Source organism: Colletotrichum spaethianum (genome assembly GCF_022836535.1).
Source record: "Colletotrichum spaethianum MAFF 239500 DNA, contig31, whole genome shotgun sequence".
In the NCBI taxonomy this organism is placed as follows: domain Eukaryota; kingdom Fungi; phylum Ascomycota; class Sordariomycetes; order Glomerellales; family Glomerellaceae; genus Colletotrichum; species Colletotrichum spaethianum.
In genome coordinates this window covers 497984-521385 of record NW_026054801.1, presented here as the reverse complement: position 1 = coordinate 521385, position 23402 = coordinate 497984, and the positions used below count along the sequence as shown (strand labels likewise).

The 23402-nt window shown below is 53.1% G+C and overlaps 7 protein-coding genes across 7 annotated transcripts; 3 read left to right on the top strand and 4 right to left on the bottom strand.

Annotated features, from left to right (window-relative positions):
- Positions 1-276: 276 nt before the first annotated feature.
- Positions 277-2228, bottom strand: ColSpa_09937 (laccase abr2; the record flags this gene model as incomplete). Its single annotated transcript, XM_049276149.1, has 3 exons — positions 277-1351; positions 1421-1904; positions 1967-2228. 3 exons carry the CDS (start codon positions 2226-2228, stop codon positions 277-279), a joined length of 1821 nt encoding a protein of 606 aa, XP_049132106.1.
- A 956-nt stretch (positions 2229-3184) lies between these two features.
- Positions 3185-3880, bottom strand: ColSpa_09936 (uncharacterized protein; the record flags this gene model as incomplete). The annotated part of the gene is made up of 1 exon (XM_049276148.1): positions 3185-3880. One exon carries the CDS (start codon positions 3878-3880, stop codon positions 3185-3187), a length of 696 nt encoding a protein of 231 aa, XP_049132105.1.
- A 1160-nt stretch (positions 3881-5040) lies between these two features.
- On the top strand, positions 5041-6171 carry ColSpa_09935 (uncharacterized protein; the record flags this gene model as incomplete). Its single annotated transcript, XM_049276147.1, has 1 exon — positions 5041-6171. One exon carries the CDS (start codon positions 5041-5043, stop codon positions 6169-6171), a length of 1131 nt encoding a protein of 376 aa, XP_049132104.1.
- A 485-nt stretch (positions 6172-6656) lies between these two features.
- Positions 6657-8335, bottom strand: ColSpa_09934 (FAD-dependent monooxygenase OpS4; the record flags this gene model as incomplete). The annotated part of the gene is made up of 6 exons (XM_049276146.1): positions 6657-7015; positions 7084-7193; positions 7256-7319; positions 7381-7426; positions 7555-8190; positions 8255-8335. 6 exons carry the CDS (start codon positions 8333-8335, stop codon positions 6657-6659), a joined length of 1296 nt encoding a protein of 431 aa, XP_049132103.1.
- A 2839-nt stretch (positions 8336-11174) lies between these two features.
- ColSpa_09933 (lactamase-like protein nscB) lies at positions 11175-12196 on the top strand (the record flags this gene model as incomplete). Its single annotated transcript, XM_049276145.1, has 2 exons — positions 11175-11390; positions 11462-12196. 2 exons carry the CDS (start codon positions 11175-11177, stop codon positions 12194-12196), a joined length of 951 nt encoding a protein of 316 aa, XP_049132102.1.
- A 611-nt stretch (positions 12197-12807) lies between these two features.
- Positions 12808-18416, top strand: ColSpa_09932 (non-reducing polyketide synthase nscA; the record flags this gene model as incomplete). Its single annotated transcript, XM_049276144.1, has 5 exons — positions 12808-13145; positions 13202-13502; positions 13560-14360; positions 14438-17065; positions 17127-18416. 5 exons carry the CDS (start codon positions 12808-12810, stop codon positions 18414-18416), a joined length of 5358 nt encoding a protein of 1785 aa, XP_049132101.1.
- Positions 18417-19024: 608 nt separating this feature from the next.
- ColSpa_09931 (sterol regulatory element-binding protein ECM22) lies at positions 19025-20170 on the bottom strand (the record flags this gene model as incomplete). The annotated part of the gene is made up of 1 exon (XM_049276143.1): positions 19025-20170. One exon carries the CDS (start codon positions 20168-20170, stop codon positions 19025-19027), a length of 1146 nt encoding a protein of 381 aa, XP_049132100.1.
- Between the last annotated feature and the right edge of the window lie 3232 nt (positions 20171-23402).

The window sequence follows — 23402 nt, the reverse complement described above, 5'->3', positions numbered from 1 at the left end:
AGTCTTGAGTCATACCACTTTGAACTTTATCAGCTCACTCTGCTGCTTTTGTCATTCAGAACCCTGTCTCGGGGGATGAACCCTTTGAGGTGTGATGATTTACAGATGGGGGAATAAGGTAAAGCTAACGCACTCCATTGAAAATGTGGTTAGATAGCCTGCTGTTATCACGACTTCAGTAAACAAGATTTATTTATTATGAAACTATGTCCATGGTTGAGATCTCGTAGCCCACATTGCATTAAATGGAAGAACTCTTACAGCTCGATTGCATTACTAATAGTTCAAGTACTCGGGCGGCACCTTTACCCACTGGTCCACGCCGTCCTGAATTGCCATGCTCATGCCGCCCTGAAGATGACTCTGGACGTGGCAGTGCAGGAGCCAGGCACCAGGATTCTCAACATGGTACCGCACCGCCATCCAGCTGAGCGCTTGGAGAGCGGCCGGTGTGGTGAACCCATCGCGCCGCGGGGGGTCGATAAAGTTGAAGCTCCCTGGAATCTCCTTGGCCGCCTCGGCGACGTTGTTCCACTTGAAGAGCCCGTCGCCCTGCCCAAGCAGGTACATCTTGTTGCCGTGCTTGTGAATCGGGTGAGGAGGCATGGGGAAGGCGGCGGCCTGGAATATGAGGTCAACCCAGGTGCCGTTCTTGGTCGTGATTGTGACGTTGTTGTGCCGCTCCGGATCCGGCTGGAATAGAAGCGGTGTCTCATTGTCGAGGCCCATGGGGTAAATGGTGTCGTTGAGTGCCCAGTTGTAGCTCTGCCCAGCCACTCGCATCGACACCTTGACCGTCTGGTCGGCAATTGGCGCGATAGGTGCAGGCGGGAACGCCTTCATCTTGGCCTGGTCGAAGAAGCGGACATTGGCCGTTGTGTTGGCCCCAACGTCGTTGATATAGGCTATAGACGCTTTGCTCGGTGGCTGTGCCTTTTTGGGGTCGCGGTACGACAGCGTCGCGTAGCCGGCGAACATCTGCGGCATAGTGAGGGACACCATGCGCATAGTGAAATCGCCCGGCTTGTCCAGCTTAACCATGACGGAGTAGCGGTCGCCGTTAGTAATGTCGACAGCCTCGACCTCTTGCGGCTCAATGTAGCTGCCGTCGACAGCATAAATCTGCATCGGGTGTTCGTCGATAGAGAAGCGGCCTGTGATGAGGCCAAAGGTACCGATGAGGTCGAAAGCGACCCAAGTTTCCTTGTCGCTGGGCGTCTTCTTAACTTCTATGACCTCGCGCGGGGCATTGGTGGCGGTGCATACATCAAATATTTCGGAGGGGATAGCCGACAGGTTTGTCTGCTTACCCCTTGCCTGGACGCTGGCAATGACAGAGGCCGGCAAGCATCTACAGAGGCGTCAGAAATATGGTTACGAATGAATATGGGGAGCATCTTCTGCTCTGTACTGTACATACCCCTTCGCGGTGAAGGCCGTCTTATTGCCCAGCTGTAGGAACAGACGCTGCTCAGCCGTATACAACGAGGCCATCTTCTCGGGCGCCCAGCATTCGACCCGCCCTTTGCCGTTGATCAGGATGGAGTCATAGCAGGGCGTCTCGAGGCCGGATGCCACGTTGATCTCCCACCCCCGTTCCGACGTGACGTGTCGGTGGTCTGAGAGCACGAGAGGTCTGACGCTGGCCTCGGCCTGCTTCATGGCGCGGACAGTCGCTGGCTGGTTGGAGATCTTGTCAAAGGGCCTAGCGGCACTGGCCTCGGGGTGTATGACGATGGGGCCGTACATGCCGTCGTTGAGCTGGCTGCGATGGTGCGAGTGGTACCAGTATGAGCCGGCCTGCGTGGCCTTCCACCGATAGACGAAGCTTGCGCCGGGTTGGATCGGCCGCTGAGAGAGGCCGGGCACACCGTCTGACCAGGGAGTTTGGAGCATTTCAATACCTGTGCTGCGTCAGCTTCTCTGTCCCTGTCCACGATAGCATCATGTGGGCTGCATGGCTTACCGTGATAGTGCACCGTGGTGTTGAAGGGCATCTTGTTGTGCACCGTGACTTCAACGTCGTCCCCGTAATCCATCTCGAGCACCGGGCCGGGGAATTGGCCGTTGGTTAGGATCATATCCTTTTCGAAGCCATCGGGCGCATGCTTCTCCCACGTCAGGGTCAACTCGAAGGCCTTCGGTTTGCCTTGCTTGGTAGCCGACACCGCCGATAGCATGGCCGGGGCGACTAAGGCCAGCGTTATAAGACTCTGCCGAAACCACATTCTGGAGATGAAACAATGAAAAGAAGGCTACTGTACTTGGTTGGGTCCGAGTTAAGTTCAAGGACGTTTCCATCGCTGGGGCATGGTCGCATATAAATGCTGGACCGGATGAGCTGCCTCGTGTCGGTGTCGGACAGGGCCTCGCAGCTCTGAGGCTATGTTGTCTGTCAGTCGGCTCCACGATGGCACCCTTCCCAAGGGTCTGGCTCTGCCCTGCCAAGACTGTCATCCATCTCCCTTGGGAGCATATCCCCATGTCTCTCTTAGGTCTGTACTGCGGGCTATTTTTGCAGCTCAGACCTGGTTTCCCGAGCTGACCACTAGGCTGGACTAGGCTGGACTAGGCTAGGAGTGGTCCCTCTCTGCGTCAATCCTAAGGGATCGCTTTCTCCATCTCATGTTGTTTCCCGGTGGGGGCTGTTTCCTCGGGTTCCGGTCTCTGAGTAGTGGTTCGTGCTAGCGCCATGCGGATCAGCCGGTGGCATTTCCTGTACATGGTAATTTGGCCGGCCGTTGAAATAGGCACCAGGCCAGCTTGCAGGCTCGGTTTACGACAAGCGATAAGGATTCGGCAGTAAACCGTGCTCAATTTCACCAGAAACAATGAGGCCGCAGCTGTTGTTGTTTTGCCCATGGCGGTCGTACATGATGCGACTATCGCCTATCTAACCATGCGGGATAGCCCAGGCCGCAAGCCTTGCAGGGTCAATTAAGGCTGCTAGTCACGTGTGAGAGTGGCTTGTTGCTAGAATAATAGATTTGGTCCTAGCACCGGTGATTTCCTGATAATGGGAGCATGGATGGATGATATCGATATCCTAAATCATATTCACTGCTTGTCTACTTAGTGCTTGCTTCGTTATCCATGTCTGGGGGAAATGCGTTTCCATCATGTTTCCTCCGTCTCAGCAATCTCCTGAGAATCTCCCAACTATTCGACGACACCCTCGGCGTCATCAATCCCTTATTACCACTGCGCTCTTAATGAAGAGTCCTTCGACTGCGACCTTGACGAGGAACTTGGCCGCACTAGCAACACTGACGCTGTCGGTCATGCGCATTCCAACGCCATTGCTGGCCAGCGTTTGCACGTCGGCCTTGGCAATGGTCTGCTTCTGCTTTTTGGGGTCGTCGAATTCCAGCCTCGACGCCCTCACGAGAGTCCAATCCATCTTTGTCAGGCGAATCTCCTTGTCCACGAGGTTGTGGTCCTCGAGTGCCAATTTGATGTTGGTCCACCCCATGAATGCCTTGGACAGCCACGGGAGGTTGGCCCAAGAATCCCCGGCACCTGCTGTCGACATGAATACAATGCGACGAATGCCGGCCTGCTCCAGAACTTCGCAAGCATTGGCGCAAGAATCAGCCAAGAAGCGTGGAGGTGAAAGTTGGGGCGCAAAAGGGCTCTCAGACTCGCGGACTGTGTTCAATGTGACAATTGCCGCCGAAGGAGTCAGGGAAGGTGCCGCAGAGAGAGCTGTCTTGATGTCGGACTTTGATAGTGGCGAGCCGGTGACGACTGTTAGACCATCACGGGGGGCGAGGCTGCCAGAGGTCCGGACAAGGGCTACCGCCGTATGGCCTTGAGACAGCAATTCGGACACGACGTGCTTGCCAGTGCGCCCAGTGGCGCCAAGGAGGAGGAAATGCATGGTATTGGACAATGAGAGGTAATGGTTTGTGTATTCGTCTGTGTGCCTGAGCTTGCGAGGTTTACGATGAAGAGAAGAAAAGGGCTTGTTCACAAAAAGGACGACGAGGTTGGCAGATGCATTTAACATTGACGAGCCTGCAATTGACCGACCTGACATCGGTCCAAATGACTATAAGACCTGATGCCTAGTGGAAGCGTGCTCATAAATCAGCCTACATGACGCTGATTGGCTTGTTCGGTCCGCTTACCGAAAGCGGGAAGATGGAAGTTGAAAAGGTACGTACCTAGCGTACAGATCGCTTAGCTGTGAGGAGATGGTACGTAGATGGATATGTGTGTGTGGCTCAAACGTACAGTACGGTACCTACGCCGGGCCAATCCGCTCCCATGTAGCTCCACTCACTTACTGCGAAGCGATGTGTGAGCGGCAGCGGCAAAATCGGGTCGGGAAAGCGCTTCCCCGAGGCTGGAGAGAGCTTGTGTTATACACGATGTGTGTATGTAGGTATCCCTGAGCTTGTACGTATCTCTTTCGGCTCCTTCCGCCGTGGCCGCCTCTTGGCTCCCCCCCTGCGTTGATTAGAGTGGGGGCGGCCTCCAACAGCCCCCTCATAGCCTAGAGATATGTTAGGTACGGATGTTATCCAATGATATCTTGGACACCGAGTATTCTGCAGGGGCTCACCCCCACGTGTAAGACGGGAACCAAGGGTCTCAACCTCTTGTTCAACCTGATCATGATCTGATATCCATCCGTCTCATCATATGGTAGCTAAGGCAGTAGAGGGATGCGAACCCCCAGGGTTCTCTGCAGGTGGGAAACATGAACAAAGGACATTACTTAACGAGCGGAAGGGCTGACAAGCAAGGGCGTCCATGACTGCCTAGCAGTCCACGTCAAAGTCCCTCGACTGCTGCGCCTGGAGACCACAGCCAATGAATACGAATTTCACACGTAAGCGGCATTGCGGCATGCAAAAGCCACTCAACACCAACAGCAGCACCTGCCCGATACCACCTAGTTGATAATAACGCCTTGTCTTGAAGAAAATTGGCGTATACTCCGCGGGGTGGCAGCACCTATGCTACATAAGAGAAGACGGTGTCCCTGCAGCTCTCGGAGCATCCTTGCACCTGGCGCTGTTGTGTTCCCGCAGCATGCCGACAAGAACAGAATACAACGCTCACTTGTCCTCATGCCAGATGTCTTTTACACCCGACTTGCTTCCTCTCTTCGACCCATCCACAGCCGATAGCCTGGGCTTGTCGGATGGCGACACAGCGTGGATGTTCGAGCCGGATGCCGACCCGGCACACGAGCAAATGCAGTTCACCGACCTGGGCTCCACTGACATTCAAATCCCCGATGTCCCCGACCTAGAACTTCTACCATCGGGAGACATTCACATGCACGCAGACACCGACGCAGATCTCGGAGCCAGACGAGATTCACCGGGAGGTTACCAGACGTCGAATGGCTCCTCTTTGTCTGTGCCCGCATCTCGATCTACGTCCGCTTCGTCACCGTCGTCGTCCTCGGTGGCTTATCCTGGCTTCCCTCTCCCATTTCAGGCAATGACACACACGGGACAACGCCAAGGTAACCTTTGCACGTCTCAGAGATGCCTCAGTGCAGCTCTTCGCATCCTAACGGCCCTGCACATTGCCCACTCGGCATGCCTGAGTGCGCATAGAGAGGACCCCACAATCCCGCAGACCCGGAAGATGGAAACGGTGCTGTCCATGAACAAGGATGTCATCGCCGCAATGGGTCCAATTTTGGCTTGCTCCTGCTCGGCCAAGTCGCTGGTGCAGCTGCCGCTGCTTAGCATCTGCGGTAATCTCATTGCCTGGAACAGGGCAATGATCAGCGCCAGTATCAACCAAGGCGACGATCCATTTTTGCCGACAACCGCCTTGTGTGCTGGCCCCACCAAGGCGCCCGAGGCCCGGGTCTTGCCTCAACCCATCACTATCGGCCAGCACCAGATCAGCGGTAAACTCGGCCGAGCTCTCCATAACCAGGTCATGGCTGGCGAATTGCGTATTCTCGAAGGCCTGGTCGACGCTCTGTCCCGCCGCTTTGGCGAGACATCAGGGTCAGACGGCGCCTCCGGCACCTCTCCTACCGCTGCACATGCGAGGAATGTCAACGGTCGCGAGACTACTGCCCAGGATACCCATTTGTTGCAGTCGAGAGGTCTCCCCCCCAACGTGCACCGTCATATCATCTCGTCACTACGTACACGACTGGAGCATACACGGGGTATGATCTTTTCTCATGGCTAGCGCTAGTTGGAGACATAGAAACAAAGCCAGACGAAACTCGTCTCTCTTTTTGTGTAACTGTGCACTCCTTATACTGTTTCAACGAGAGGTTTTCTGTTTCGAAAGCGGAGTATCAAGAACTTTGAGTGCTTTATGAAAGAAAGACATGTGAATTATACGATATATGAAATAGTTATGACAATTTAGGAAGAAAGAGTCTCGGTTGACGATTTAGCATTTGTCTGTTTCTCCGCACCTATTTTCTGTGGATGATTATACTGCCTAGTTCGCATCGTATTCCGGGTTGCTGAAGAGAGAGATTCGTAACGTGTGTTATTTCCCCCTTTCTTTTGAAAATACTTATTAGTCCTCACGAATTACATGGCATCGTGTCAAGTACAAACATTAGCCGTCTTTAAATGTGTTCTCTTGTATTGTAGTCATGGATCAATTCAGATAACCAATGTGGGGGAGCTTTTTACACCCAGCTGCCACTAGTACAAGACTTACAACTTTGTTCCACCAAACTGCGTTACGTTTGATTTGTAATCTTGTCCAGACACACTCGCCTCGAGAATCTCCTTCGTCTTGCCAACGACATCATGAGAGAAAATGACATCGATGACATCATCCTGACTCTGTAAGCTCGTGCCTTCGGGGAGGAACTGGGCAGCAGCATCGCGGACGCTTTGTGGCATTGGAGGTCCAGAGTTGGAGAGCGTCTGGATTGCCGAACCTCGACCCCTCCTAATATTTTCAAAGAGTCCGAGACGCATATCCAAGGTGGCTTTATCTTGTACTTGATCCAAGAGAATGCCGAGAACAGCGGCATCTTCGATGGCTTGCGCGCCGCCTTGAGCTTGGACTGTTGACTCGCATGAGACACGATAATAACTCGATCACAGTAGCATAAATCCGGGACGCGACACTTACAAGGAAGCATGGGATGAGCAGCATCGCCAATCAGAACAAGAGAATCTTTGCGCCACGAAGACAGTGGGTTTCTAGCCACCAATTTCCAGAATCTAACATCCGTGGCTTTCCTGGTAGATTTGTAAGCTATACTATTCAGGGGAAAAGTCTGCCGCGGTGTCTTGAAACTTACGCAAGAACAGCTTGCAGAGCTGGACTGAATTCCTTCTTTGCATAGTCCATTACCATGGTCGGCTCTATGCCTGCTTGGAAGTCTACGTCGGAGCGACGTTAGCAGGGGCTTTCCCTTCGGTTCACCGAGTGGGGTGTACATGCCTTCGGTGACATTCTCGCTTTCGAATGACTGTGAGAGATAAAGGAAGTTCTGGACCTCATTGCTGCAGCCCGGTGAGGTCAGCAACTCAGCAAACTTTTGGAGACATCGTAGTGGGCAGAGGAGAGTAGAGCGTACTTCCTACACATGTACCATACCAAGCCCCCTCCCCGAGCGCCCACGAAGTACCTCTGGGTGGAATCTTCCACCAAAGAGGCTGTAGCCGGGTCCGCTAGCAACTCCTGTGTCGGCACTAGCCATCGCATAGTTGACCAGCCCGTGTCACTAGCGTGGCTCTCGTCTGTGACGAGGACGTGGTCTCTGGCCGTCGAGTGCACGCCGTTCGCTGCAATGACCAAGTCCGCCTGCCAGACTGTGCCGTCGGCAGTGGTTACCATTGCATGCAGAGGATCCTGACGGAAATGATCAGCAACGTCCCGAGAGAACACCAATTTGGCGGGAGTGGGGCTCACATAGTCAGCCACCGTGGCTCGAACATGCAACTTGCACGGCTGCCCTGGTCCATCATCTCCTGTTGCCAGCGCTTTGAGTTGGTCATGAAGATCGACGCGGTGAACTGCATAAATGGGAGCGCCATAGTTCTCTTCAATGTTCGCGTAGTAGTTGGGCACCATCATCTGCATGTTACTGCCGTTGAGGATGCTTCCGGTCTTGATGGCGACCATACGGGACTGCGCAATGTCGAACCCCCAGCTGCGGAGGACCGGCGATGCATTCGGGGCTATCGAAATGGCGGCCCCAGTCTCCTGGAGCAGGGCGGACTGCTCGAGAATCTTTCAGGGCATGTCAGCATGCGGCATTGGTGGACTGACACTCTTTGAGACAAGCCAGACGAACCGTTACTATGTGTCCTGCTCTGCGCAGAGCAATACCAGCACTGAGGCCGGCAATTCCGGCGCCGACGATGATGATCTCCATTGCTCGGTATTGATTGAACTCGTCCTGATTTGAATCAATGCTGTCAAGATTGCGGGGTGCATTCTCCTTATGTGTGCAAATGAGTTGGCCGACATACGCCAGTGGTGCGGCTTACTGACACAATAATAGCGCGAGGTGGCAAAAGTACTATACTTGTTTGTTCGGCCGGCAAGCCGGGATTCATATCGCTATTGTTAAGCTTCGGTTCATTCTCAGCTGTTCAGCTCGGTGTTTAGTCGCTCGGTGACATTCGGGCTTCCATGTTGTCTTGCTTACCCGGCCCCGCTCCGCTGACATTGCGGGCGGAATTGCACATCCAACTCCGGTCGGTATCCGTCGATGAGGCAGTGATACCGAAACAACGAAGATAGATTCCCGATTCCCGATTCCTAGCTCATTGTTGTATATAAGCGATACGTCGCGGGTGATGGCACTTGATTGGAACGTAAACATTCCTTTCCACACGCTACTACAGAACTGACAAAGTACTGCTTAACTGCTTAATCACTCCAACAATATACACACTCCACAACTTGTTCAGAAAATGACTTTCATCTCTGAGCCCAAGAGTATGCATCGAGTGCGCGCCGATGAGGCAGCGCGGCTCAAGATGCAGGACTCTCTGCGGGGTGCCGCCGAGGCTATGGAAACGCCAAACGACACAATGCTACGTCTGTTCAACGGGGTAAGGGCTTGCTGTGGCATGTTGTTTCGAAATAGTGCTTACGGCATCGGCTAACTCAATCATCACGGCAGGCTCTTGAAGTCCCCATGATTAAAGCCGGCTGCGACATTGGTCTTTTCAAGATGCTCGCAGCGAGCCAGACGCCGTTGACTCTGGCGGATATTGCAAGCACCACAAACGCAGAGCCGGCCTTTCTCGGGCGCATTTTGCGATACCTCGCAGCTACTCGCTTCATCGCAGAGACGGGCAAGGACCAGTTCAGTGCCAACCTCAGCACCCAATCACTTGCGGATCCCGCCATCGAGGGTAGCTTGAACTACATGTAAGTGTGCCAGTGAGCTTGGTCGCGTGATGGACTGCCTAGGCTGACCAGACCCCAGCTTCGCAATTGCTATTCCGGCTTACCAGGCCCTCCCCGAGTTCTTGCAGCAGACAAGCTTCCAGACTCCCCCCGGCACCAAATGCGCGTGGCAGCAATCGGTCAAGACGGATATGGACTGGTTCCCGTACTACAAGCAGCACCCTGAGCAGCTCTCCTACTTCCAGAAGCTCATGAGTGTGCCGCGCGACGGTGAATGGTTCGACGTTGTTCCGTTTGCCGAAGAGGCCGCCGACGTCAGCCCCGACCGCGCACTCTTCGTGGACATTGGGGCAGCATCGGTCACCAGAGCAAGCGCCTGAGGTCAAAGTATCCCACGCTTCCTGGAAGGGTCATCGTCCAGGACCTGCCCGAGACCGTCAATGTGGCCGTTCCTGCCCCGGGCGTCGAGTTTATGGCTTACGACTTCTTCACGCCCCAGCCTATTCAAGGTAGGCCCAATAATTTCATGTATCAATCTTCGAGATAAGAGCTTACCATGTTTGTAGGCGCCAGGTTCTACTACATGCGCACTGTTCTTCACGACTGGGACGAGGAGAACTCGATTAAGATCCTGAAGAATACGGCCGCTGCCATGAGCGCTGACTCACAGCTGTTGATTGACGAGATGGCGCTGCCAAACAAGGATGTGCACTGGTGGTCAGCGTGCTTGGACTTGCACATGTACACCATGCTCAACGCATTGGAGAGGACTGTCGACCAGTGGCATGATCTACTGGGTAAGGCCGGCCTTAAGCTCGTCGACATCAGGACGTACGCATCGGTCATGAAGAATTCGATTATTGTTGCCGAGCGCATCTGAGTGGACGAACTCGGCTGCGTGGTTTCGTACTCTATTTGTACGATGCAATTAGGCACGTCGACAATCTTGTGTTGTCTTGGTCCATGGATCTAGTAGCGCAGAACAGACAGAATATGGAATCTTACAAAATTACAAAGTACCATGGAATCGCATTGCATTATTATCTTTCGTATATGCCTTGACATGAAATTATTTAGTGTTCATGTTTACAGCAATGCTTGAGCATATTGTCTTAAATTAGGACCTGTGATGGCCCTGGATCCTGCTATTGAGTGAAGTGATGGATTGCGCTCACGTTCTTGATAATGCTCGGCTACTTGAGATTTTCTGGGAATTACAAGGAGCCTTATTTAGAAACCGGAGGTATTTATCGAAACTGACATATTTTTACAGCCAAGCCGTGCTTTCGAACCCTAACGATGGAGGAACCAGTTTATGATCATGTATTGAAAAGCAATAGAGACCAATGCATTGATCTCTATTTCCCGTCAATACGAAACCCATGCTGACTACTTACGTAAGAGCAGGTGGCGACGCAAGGGTCTTTTCTATGAATATAGACGCAATGCTGCATTTCTGCATAAATACAGTACCTCTACCCGGACAGAACCTGGCACAGGCTCGAAAATCTTCGCACAAGCTTTTAAAACTCAAGTCTCCATCAGTGCGAAGCTTAAAATGTCTATGTGGCTCCTGAATAACATGAATTATGGCAAGCTGGAACAGGGTCTTGGCAAGCCCGGGTTTTGACCAACGTGGCTGAGCTCGGTGTCCGACGACCACCGAACTCACCGTTCTTGCCTGCTGTTATCCGTCAGCGAGGGCGGAAGTGCCTCTGTCTGAACTCTTCTTCATTGAGAAGGGTCAAGGATTTGGCACCATCGTTTGGCCATACTACACTTGAAACTTTGATGCTACTGTATTCAAAATAAGTTGATTGTTGATCCAAAGACCTTATCTTGATTAATACACCATGGCAACTTTGGCAAACGTCAAGATTGACCGCGAATTCTGGAAGGACTACCTCACAGCTCAGGCAAGCCAATTGCCCCACCTCGACGATGTAGAAGATGTAACGGACCGAGTCATCAGGGTGATGGGAGGAAACCCCGGAGAGATGCAGCTCCAGGGAACCAACACCTTCCTCGTCGGCACCGGCAAGGCCAGAATTCTCATTGACACCGGCGAGGTATGTAAAGAAGGCGGCGGGCAGAGTGTTTCCGTGAAACGGGGCAAGCAGTACTGACGCGATTCATGTAGGGAGTTCCAATATGGGCTGAACGACTGATCGAAATCTTGAAAGAAAGAGATCTCCACATTTCTCACGTTCTGCTCACGCACTGGCACGGCGACCACACAGGCGGGGTACCCGACCTCGTTGCATATGATGCCACCCTTGCAGACTGCATTTACAAGTGCAATCCTGACCCAGGCCAGCATGCCATTGAGGACGGTCAAATATTTGCCGTCGAGGGCGCCACTATCAAGGCTCTCTTCACACCAGGTCACGCCGTTGACCATATGTGCTTCTTGCTCGAAGAGGAGAACGCTCTGTTCACTGGTGACAACGTTCTTGGACACGGGTTTTCCGTCGTTGAGGATCTTGCGCTGTACCTTCAGAGTCTCGACCGTATGGCCGATCAAGGCTGCATCATCGGATACCCGGCTCACGGAGTCAAAATCGAAAAGCTGCCGGCCAAGCTCAACCAGTACATCCGGCACAAGAGAGCGCGTGAGAAGATGATCTACGGGGCATTGCTCGACAGTACTATGTCGAATGAAGGACGAAACACGTACAGCAAGTCCGGCTTGTCGACGAGAGAGATTATCAGTAAAATTTACGGAGATGTTCCACGGCACCTGCTCCAGAGTGCAATTGAGCCGTTTACAACGGAAATTTTGCGGATGCTGGCAGATACCCGCAAGGTGGGCTTCATTGTACAGGGCGGCACGCAGCGATGGTTCGTCAACAAAGCATGTAATATGGCTGCGTAGGGTATGGGATTGGGCTTTTGTATGTCTAGGAGTATGTAGTTGCATATCATGCGCAAAGCTTTCATTGTAGCGGAAAGGTGGACTTCAACGCAAGTTAGTAGGCTAGACTATGAACACGCATCATAATCGAATACAGGGGATATCATTTTGTGCGAATATGGAGTATCGTTGCAATCAAATCTAGTGAATCTACTTTGGGAAAACCATGGAGTCTGGACAATACGTGTCTGTCACTCCATGCTGTTGGCGGCATGGCAAGACCGAACCAGCGATAACGCAAAAACAGCACTTTGTATGGTGACTCCCTGCTTACCGGACAGCAAAGACCCTTGAGCCCGTCCTCGTCCATTTGGAACTGAGGGGGCTCTGCTGCGGCTTTCGTGCTTTACCTCCCGTCGGTTCCCGTGCTGGCCGGACCGAGTAACGTAGCATTATCACACCGATGCCGATGCTTTCTGGCTCGGTGTCTTGCGTTTTTATCCCGATTAAGGACAGCTATTTGATTCAGGATTTAGAAGGGAGATAAACCCCGGTTTCCTCCCGCCTAATTTGCATACCATCATCCATTGTTATCGTTTCAACAACCGCTTTTCTTCCGACAAGCAACAGCTATGACCGCCACGCCCTCAACAGAAGGTCTCAGCGACTTCACGTCGCGACTTTTGTTTTTCAGCAACGAATTTCCCAACGATGACCTGCGAGATTTGTTTCGCCGTCTCCACACCCATAGCAAAGGCCAGAGGTTTCGACTCCTCGCCACTTTCCTGGACGCTTGTGGTGATGTAGTCCGCGACGAAGTCGCAGCGTTGCCGTTGCACTTGAAGAAGCTCGTCCCTCCCTTCAAGTCGGTCCTTTCTCTCGCCGACGACCCCGACTTTAGACAAGGTCCCGTAGGCGGAGCGTTGGAAAGTGCACTTCTCTGCGTCCTGGAAATTGGCATGTTCATTGGGTCAGACCTTCCCGTTCGATTGTCAAGAATGGACTGTGTACTGATGTGCTCTGTAGTCACCATGAAGCCGAGAATCTGCATCTAGACCTCCCTAGTGCTAGAACGACCCTCTCTGGCCTCAGTATTGGGTTATTTGCTGCTGCTGCTATCTCTGTCTCCGAGTCCTTGGCCGAAGTCGCCATCAACGGAGTGGAAAGCGTGAGAGTTGCCTTCAGGCTGGGCATCCATGTTGACGGCGTGTCTGGAAAACTCGAGCCGCGCGATCATGACGGAACCTATGGCAGCTGGGCTTATGTGCTGACGGGTCTATCCGTCGAAATGGTGCAGGAGGAGCTCGACCGCTACAACAGAGAATCGGTGAATATCAGCTCTTTACAAGTGCAGACATCCCGCAACTAATATCAAAATGTTCAGTTCAACCCTACACCGACAAAGGTCTTCATCAGTGCGTCTGACAAGACCTCTGTCAGCGTCACAGGTCCGCCATCTCGCTTGAAAAATGCATTCCGGCACTCAAAAGCTCTGCGCTACTCGAAGCACCTCCCGATGCCTGTCTACAATGGATTGTGCCACGCTCCGCATCTCTACACGGCTGAAGACGTCCGGTCCATCGTTCACGGGTCTGCAACCAGGTGCACCCACTCTCTTCGCATCCGGCTGCCGTTGCTCTCGCCACAGACGGGCAAAGCATACCCCGCTCGCAACGCCGGCGAGCTATTCGAAGACATCACCGCCGACATTCTGACGGGTGGCATTTTCCTTGACAATCTGAGCGGCGGAATACTGGACTCGGTCTCGGATTGTGGATCGGCAGAGTGTGAAGCGTTTCTATTTCGTCCATCTCTCGTCTCCAAGAGCATATTGGCCGCCGTGACTGAGGGTCTTGGCCAGCTAACGATGAAGAATGTTGACTTTATCGATTGGTCTTTTGACAACATCGCGCCTAGTGCACCGCGAACAGCTGCCCAGTCTGCTCTCGCCATCGTCGGAATGTCTTGCAGACTTCCCGGAGGCGCCAACGACTGCAAGCTTTTCTGGGACCTCTTGAAAGAAGGAAGAGATACGCACACCAAAGTCCCGGCCGATAGGTTTGATCTAGAAGCCCATTTCGATCCGTCTGGCCAAGTCCCCAATTCGACGCCTACACCTTGGGGGAACTTCATTGACCAACCGGGCATGTTCGACGCCGCCTTCTTCAATATGTCCCCAAGAGAGGTAAGTTCAATGATCGAGCGGAGGCAGTCTCGCAAAGTTTCGTTTTAGTTTTCCTTTTGCTGACTAATCGGTTACAGGCAGAGCAAACAGACCCTATGCATCGACTGGCCCTCGTCACCGCCTACGAAGCGCTCGAAATGTCCGGCTATGTACCCAATAGGACGCCATCCACGGTTCTAGAACGCGTTGGCACATACTACGGCCAGGCAAGCGACGACTGGCGCGAGCTCAATGCAGCGCAAAACATCGGGACACACGCAGTGCCAGGAGGAGAGCGAGCCTTTGCCAACGGACGCATCAACTACTTCTTCAAGTTCGGCGGTCCAAGCTTCAATATCGACACCGCATGCTCCAGCGGCCTGGCTGCTGTCAACGCCGCATGCTCCGCGCTGTGGGCTGGCGAAGCCGATACCGTCATCGCAGGCGGTCTCAGTGTCATCACGAACCCCGACAACTATGCCATGCTCGGTAATGGTCACTTTCTGTCGAAGACTGGCCAGTGCAAGGTTTGGGACGAGGGAGCCGATGGATACTGCCGAGCCGATGGCATTGGCTCCGTTGTAATCAAGCGCCTGGAAGACGCAGTTGCGGACAACGACAAAATCCTCGCCACCGTCCTCGCTGGTGCAACAAACCACTCTGCATATGCCGCCTCCATCACTCAGCCCCACGCCGGGGCCCAGAAGAGCAACTACGCCCAGGTCGCCCAAGCTGCGGGTATCAATCCTCTTGACGTGGGCTATGTCGAACTTCACGGCACCGGAACACAAGTTGGTGACGCTGTTGAGTCCGAGTCGGTTTGCGACTTCTTTGCCCCCCTCTCGCCACGGCGCCGCGCCGACCAGCCTCTCCATTTGGGAGCTGTGAAGTCCAACATCGGGCATGGGGAGGCCGCTGCAGGCATTGCCTCTCTGATCAAGGTGCTGCTGGTCCTCCAAAATGAGCAGATCCCGCCACATGTTGGGATTAAGACGGCGATCAACCCCATCATTCCGCTGGACCTGGCGAAGCGACAGGCTGGCCTTGTCATGGATCTTCGACAGTGGCCAAAGCAAGCCGGAAAGACTCGATATGCTGTTGTAAACAGTTTCGGAGCCCACGGGGGTAATACGACGCTAATGCTTGGGGACGCCCCGGAAACGAGACTCTGCGGCTCAGACCCCAGATCAAGCCATCCGGTGGTAGTCTCTGCCAAAGGCAAGATTTCTCTCGAAGCCAACCTGACGGCCCTTGTCGAATATCTTGACAAGTATCCAGACACCGATCTAGGCGACCTGTCGTACACAACGACTGCTCGGCGAATGCACCACAGCTCGAGAATCGCAGTCTCAGCGTCCAGCGTTTCTCAATTGCGAAATGCTCTAGCATCAGCCCTGCCTACCATTCGAGAAGTCCGCCCTGTGCCAGCAATCGCACCTGCGGTCACGTTTGCCTTTACCGGCCAAGGTTCATTCTATTTGGAAACCGGCGCGGTATTGTTCAAGTCATTCCCGTACTATCGCCAACAAATTGAATACCTCGATCATCTCGTGCAAATATTTGGCTTCCCCTCGATCATTCCACTCATTGAAGGCAGCACCGTGGATGAGAGCGTCTCTCCCCTTACAACGGCCCTTACCATCGTCGTCACCCAAATTGCCCTCGCTGAGTTCTGGTCGCTCCTTGGAGTCAAACCTAGCGCTGTGATTGGCCACAGTCTTGGCGAATATGCGGCTTTGGTCGTGGCCGGTGTGATATCGGCAGCTGATGCCATCCTCCTTGTGGGGAAACGCGCAGATCTTGTCGTCTCCAAATGTGAAGAGGGCAGTCACGTTATGCTGGCGGTACGCGCAAGCGTAGACAAAATCAAGAGCATTGCTACCGATGGAAAGTACCAGGTGTCATGCATGAATGGCACTGACGACACCGTCTTGGGCGGCTCTCGAGAAGACATCGAGGTTACGCGAAAGTCTCTGGAGAGCGAAGGTGTCAAGTGCACGCTCCTCGACGTCCCCTTCGCCTTTCACACCAGTCAGATGGATCCCATGCTGGGGCCGTTTGAGCAATTGGCGAAGCACGTCACATACAAAACCCCAAGGATTCCCGTCCTCTCGCCACTTCTCAGCACTTGTGTATTTGATGGCAAGACCATCAACGAGAAGTACCTGAGCAGGGCGGCTCGAGAACCAGTCAATTTCGTCGGTGCTCTTGAGGCTGCCCAGGAGCTCGGTATCATCGACGAAAAGACTATGTGGATCGAAGTTGGGCCTCACCCTGTGTGCACCTCGCTCGTTCGAAGCTACATTGCAGGCGCGCAGGTGGCCTCATCGCTCCGTCGGGATGAGGATAACTTCGCGACCTTGTCAAAAACTCTGGCATCACTCCACCGTGTTGGTGTTGCTGTCAATTGGAACGAGTACCACCGTCCGTACGAAAGGTGCCACGCCCTCTTACCGCTTGATGCTTACAAGTGGAATGATAAGAACTACTGGATCCAATATGAAGGAACCTGGACTCTCGATAAGGCTTATCCGAATGGCAACCCGAACAAGAAGTCAATTTCACAAAGCGGTTCTGCCTTGCGGACGTCCTCCATGCAGCAGATTGTATCAGAGGAAATCACCGAAAACACAGGCAAGATTGTAGTCATCTCGGATATGATGCATCCAGAACTTCTGAGCGCTTTAGACGGCCATCATATGAACGGCCATGGTGTGGCGACTTCGGTAAGTCGACGGCGATCCGCCACGCGGCAGATTTCTCATGCTAACATACTCTTAATTGCAGTCAATTTGGGCTGATATGGCCCTGACCGTCGGTGAATACCTATATAAGCGCATGGTACCAGCAGCGACTGGGACGGTGCCAATGAACGTTTCCGATATGGTAGTAGAGCACGCCCAAGTCGTAATGTCGAATCGAGAGGGTGCGCAGCTTCTACAAGTTGAAGCCGAAATGGACCTCGAGGACCTGGTTACGGCTGTGAGATGGTACAATTTGGACGACGCTGGTAACCGATCTCAAGAGCCGTATGCAACAGCGACTGTCAGTTACGAAGACCCCGACGAGTGGGCGGCCGAGTTCAGCAGGATGTCATGGCTCGTCGACAGCCGCGTCGAAGCACTGACGGCCCTGGTCCCAGGTGGCTCCGCCAGCCGAGTAGGACGCGGCCTGGCATACACACTGTTCGAGAACGTGGTGACTTACTCGGAAAAATACCGTGGTATGCATTCTGTTGTCATCCACGGACTCGAGGCCTATGCAGACGTGATATTAGCACCCGAGAGGCACGGTACTTGGCATACGCCCCCACACTGGATCGACAGCCTCTTCCACGTCGGCGGATTCGTCATGAACGGCAGTGAAGCCTCCAACACCAAGGACTATTTTTACGTCACCAACGGCTGGAGCAGCTGCCGCATGGCGAAACCGGCCGTTGCAGGCGGCAGCTACCGGAGCTATGTGCGCATGGAGCCGGCCAGCGAGGCCAACATGTTCTCGGGCGACGTCTATGTTCTGCAGGACGGGGCGGTTGTGGGCATGATGGGCGGCATGAGGTTCCGCCGTGTCAACCGCATCCTGATGGATAGGTTCTTCTCGCCGCCGGATGTGGCATCGGGGGGCAGCGTCGCCAGAATCACCGCATCTTCAACAAATGCTGCCATCGCTCCTGTCAAACCTAAAGCGACAACGGCTAAACCCAAGCCCAAACCCGTCAAGTCTCAGCACACGATCCAGACAAAGGCGTCCGTTGTGGAGCAAGCTGAAGGAGCAGCAAAGTACGAAGAAAAGAAAGGAGCGGAGACAGCCCCCGCGGGCAATGTTGACAGCAGTGCGGGCGAGGCGGCAGAAGGCATCGTGAGCGACGCGCTAAAACTCATTGCCAAAGAGACAGGACTCGATCTGGCTGACCTGACCGACGAGGCAACGTTTGTGGAGCTGGGTGTCGATTCTCTTACTTCGCTGGTGTTGGCAGAAAAGTTCAAGCGGGAACTGTCAGTCGAGGTCAAGAGCTCGCTCTTCCTGGAGTGCATCAAAGTCGCGGACCTCAAGGCCTGGTTGGAGCAGAATGCTTGAGGTGGAAAAGGGTTCATGCCTGCGAGCTGCTTCTATTTGAATTCTTCCCCTTGTTATAGACTTGTGATTTTTGTTTCCCGCGAGGTAAGACACAGAATGTTAAGTGGACCCAAAGGCAATCAAAAGGACAAATGGTTGATCAGAAGGACTACTGCTTTGTCTCCAAGCTGTTAACGGCAATCACGGACCACCGAAGATGCATTGATTGCGACAATCATTAGTTGGAAATAGAACTATTGGATTAACATGATTGAATCGCTTGATGAGAAAGTCCTCTGACAGTAGCCAGTCTGTTCTCTATACAGAAGGATCGATGGCTGTCCAGATTCCTTGTGTCACTTGCTAATTGCTTTGCTTCAACAATACCAACGCTGAATGGAATTTGGTTCATTGTTCTTGTTATTCAAAATAACTCTCTGCTGTAAGCGTGTTATCTTGCTTACAAACAGCGGCTCTTCAGGAACGTTTTATGCTAATCGCGGCTCGTTTCCTGGAAAGAGGTTATACGTATTTGAGTAAATAGTAGCGAAAGCAACCCATGCCACTATATTGCAACACTCCCATCTGTGTGCCGATGTTCATTCACTTGGTGGACACACATAACCATATCAATTGGTCTCTCGACGTGGGGACCGTGCCGTGCCGCTGTCAAGGAAACGGTTTGTCGTCTCCTCGGCCATGCTCTTGAGCGTGGTTCTTAAGGAGGCTGCGAGCAACAGTAGCGCCTCCGAAGGGCGGCCGACTTGGGTGACGCTGTAGCGATGAGTGAAGAGAGTGACGACCCGGGAAATGTTAGGGATGGTGCCGAGTGCCAGGACAGTGTGTTGTTCTTCGTCGAGCGCATGTCCCGCAGGCTTGAGGGTGCGCAGGGCGGCGTTGGCGACGTCAAGAATTGCAGCGGCCAGGGATGCAGCCAGTAGAGCTGTATCCATGTCGCTCGAGCAAGGGCACACGAGTATGCGAGCAGCCTGCCTGCACGCATGAGGGATTTGGTCAGCGAGGATGTCGGCGGCCGCGGCTGCTTGAGTGGTCTGAGGTGTAGCAGACTGCTGGCTATCGAGACCCGCCGCGGCAAGTTTCCCAAGCGTTGCCACAGCCACAGCCGCGCAGTCATACTCGTATGGATCGTGCGGGATTTCTTCCATGCCTAATGACAAGGGTTTATCGAAGCTGCTGCCGAGGAGGCCGTCCATCATGCTCGTTCTGGTGGAGTGCGCGGCGTCGTTGATTCTGCTGCTGCCTCTGTCGCTGATCCTGGCACTGGTACTGGAACTCACGCTAACACTAGCAGGCCCGCTCCAGCGACTCTCATCGGAGAGACAATCCAGCAAGAACTCGTCAAAAATTAGATTTGAGTCTCGCACCGCTGAGGTCTGTTGCTGAGTGGCCTGAGCCGGAGCCTGGGCCGAGAGCGGTAGTGCTGGTCCTGGTGCCGTGTAGTCTTTGTTGACGGTTTCGTTGGTTGACGCGGAGGCACCGCCGTCGCGGGCATCGCGAGCATCGCGTGCCGGGCACCCCCAGCTGTCTTGGTCTGGAGAGCGCCGGGAACGGGGGCGAGGCCTGCCGATGCGTCTGGCCGGGCTATAGACGCAGTCATACGACAGCCTGTCGCACCGGCCGCATCGCGGGTTCCCCTTGTCACACTTGACTTTGGCTTCGCTGCATGGATCGCACGTCTGGCGGAGCTTGCATGGGTGTTTTGGGCGGCCGTCGGCAACAGTGATCGTCCTGTTGCTGGTTTCTTGGTTGGCCATGAGCGTTGATATCGTGTGGACGTGAAAGTAGTATACTGGAGATGTGGTTATTAGCGGTTTAGACTCGAACGGACTCAAAGCTTTAGCGTGGACATTGACTACAAATTATATACTGCACCTTGTGTTACCGTATAACTCAACCACCCTGCTTCCCACGCAACCCCGCATACCACGCAGCCCCAAACCCCCATCAATATCACCATACCCATCAACAACATCCATTATTCCTCATCCCTACCACCTACCCAGATGCAACTTTCTGCTTCACTAGATAATTCAGATCCACTGGATTCACTTGTGCTACTCTCTGCTTCGCCAGCAGCAATTTGCGCCCGTCGGATATCCTCGATATTAGCGAACGTCGTGTTAGGGTCCGTCTGGACCCTTTTTCTCCTGCCTTGTTGCTGACTATCCGTCTGGGCCTGGAATGCCTGGGCCTGACGCTCTAGGACTGTCAGTCTATAGGCCTGTTGGTCCCAGCCTTTTTGGACCTTTCTAAATAGGTGGCGTTGGGTGTAGATTTCTCGGGTATCTTGCGTAAGCTGGTTGAATAGGTGCAGCTGACGCTGAAGATCAGCAGACTTACGCGGGGTTGACCATGGGACTATAGATACAGCTCCATCCCACTGCTGACTTCCTGACTGCCCAGCTGTCTGGCCGTCTAGCTGTCTGGCTGGCTGGCTGGCTGATGCCTTAGACACGAAAGGGCTAGATAGAGGTTGCGCTACATCAACTGGCCATAACCCAGTGTGTTTCCAGCCGCTTTTAATAACCTGGATAGTCAAGGCGTCTAGACGTGCCCTTCTATAACAGTCTATAAAGTTCCTCTTGCCTGTTACAGTTGAATCGCTTTGTATATCTAGGTACCCTAGATACTTCCTATAGGCTGCCTTAAGAGGTCGGAATACTGACTGATCTAGAGGCTGGAGGACGTGTGATGTGTGCGGCGGCAGAAACAGGAGGTGTATGTGGTTCCGGAAGCATCGCCACAGAAAGTCTGTTGTTGTATGGCTATGATGGGCGTCTAGAACTAGTAGTCTAGTATCTGAAGGGTCCTCTGGGACAGTCTGAGGGATAAAGACCTTTTCTAGCCATTCTAGGGCATTCTGATCAGTTGTCCAGCCGTTCTCTGTTGCTGTGAATTTCCAGCTAGCATAGGGTTGAAGATCTAGAGGAAACCACTGTTGCTGGACTGACTTGCCCTTATACATAACAAGAGGCGGAAGTGCGCGTCCTCTGGCAGAGACGCACTCGATCAGAGATACCCATGCCCGCGATCCAGGCTGTTTTTTCTGGATATACTTGGTCTCTGACGATCCTAGTACTAGCCCATTGCTTCCTTTGCCCTCGAGGATACCAGTCTCATCCATGTTCCATCTATTAGCTGGCTTGATGGGCAGGATTGCTGGCAGATCAAGGCGATGAAACCATTCCTGGATAATGTCAGCAGTTGCCCCATTAATTCGCCTAGCGTCAATTGCCCTGCATCGCTGGGTTCTGATAGATGGGTTTCTGCGAAGAAATCGCTGCATCCACTTCCTCCCAAGTGGTCGCTGCCCATCGCCCAGCATGCGCTCAGCCAGCCCTTTGACTTGCTGATGGCAAAACGCAGAGCCTAGGGCAGCCTGCTTAGATATCCACTCAGCAAGTAGACCTTCCTGGTTCTGAGATAACCGCTGCAGTCTACCAAAGGCAGTATTTCTAGACTGGGTACCATGGAGACGTTGTCGTACAGTCGCCTCTGGGATGCCCCATTTGCGACCTGCCCCGCGGATACTAAGCCCGTCAGCAATATCCCAAAGTGCCCGCTGCAGCTCATGTTCACTATACTGCTTCATCTTATAGTAAAAAAGATATCCTCAAAAAATGGCGTTGTTTGGGGTAGAATAGAAGATGTTGTGATAGTTAGAAAAGAGGAGTAGGTTTTATGGTGACGCGTTGTTGGGCTGCGTGGTATGCGGGGTTGCGTGGGAAGCAGGGTGGTTGAGTTATTTCCGCCCGAATCCTAAACGATTACTCACTTCCGACTGTCAGTTCTAGGTCTCAGTTGTGGCCCCACTGGCTCACGATAAATTCCCTAATTTGCTACTAAGAGGCATTTCGGGCTGAGAAGGCGATGGTCAGCATTTGGTATCCCTGTCGAGGTCTGACAATGTGAGCCACTGTACCTCTCGAATACATGGATTTTTAGGTAAAACCAGGTATCTGATAGGCTAGTATGATTGGGGAAGGATTCTTCATGGGGATCACTAAAAGATGGCCTTTCAAATCCTTGTGGATGTTAAACTATGTGGATTAATTTGGGAAGGATTCTACATGCATCTCAGTAAGGTTTCTGGACCGGAAGAAAGGCTTATTCAGCCCCAGTACAGTAGCAAAGTACTAACTACTTCAAGTGATGTTACAAGGATACATACATAGATAAGGCAGCACTATCGATGCAGGTGATCCTTCTTTATCTCCTTCAGAACTTACATACCAGTGACTGCCCGCCTATCGCTAAGACGACCCTGCATCAAACGGCAGCGTCCGCCCGAACCTCTCGGGTTGGAGATCCAGGCAGCTACAGGATGTAACGGCTTGGGCGTACTGCCCGCCACCAGATCGTGCGGCTGACATGCATGAGGGCGGAGATACGCCCAAGGAGCCTGCAGCTAGAGACTGCGGCCAAAGCCAGTCAGCAGCCACCCTGCCGCACACGGTACGCTGTTGTATTCGCCCGAACCGAAGTCATCTCGTCAGTGATCCAGACAGCTGGGAAGTGAACAAAAGGACCTTCCTTTCTACCCCCTGTACTTCACAGGCACAGGCACACAGAATCACTTACTCTAAACTTATTGTTTTGCTCAAAACATTTGGCAGGATTCTGTCATTAGAGAAAAGACGGCTCACTGTTTTAGCTAACACAACCTTTGCATAGCCTTCATTATTATTACATATCAAGGTCTTTGAGGCCTTGCTCTTAGTTATGCAGCGTAAATAACAGGTTTGTAGTGGTATCCCATCGAGTGCCAAATGACTCCATTTTTGCTAAGGGCGGGGTGAAGTCAATCAGATTCAATGCTCAAAATTCCCTAGGCGTATTTGTCCAATTGAATGCCTATAAATAAGGCGTTTTTGGAGTCAAAATGTGTATCTCAGGTCTTGGCAAAATGGGGGTCATCTGGCACTCGATGGGATGACTGGTGTTTACTTGCGCTGGTTGTCCGGCATGTAATTGACTCGGCCTGAC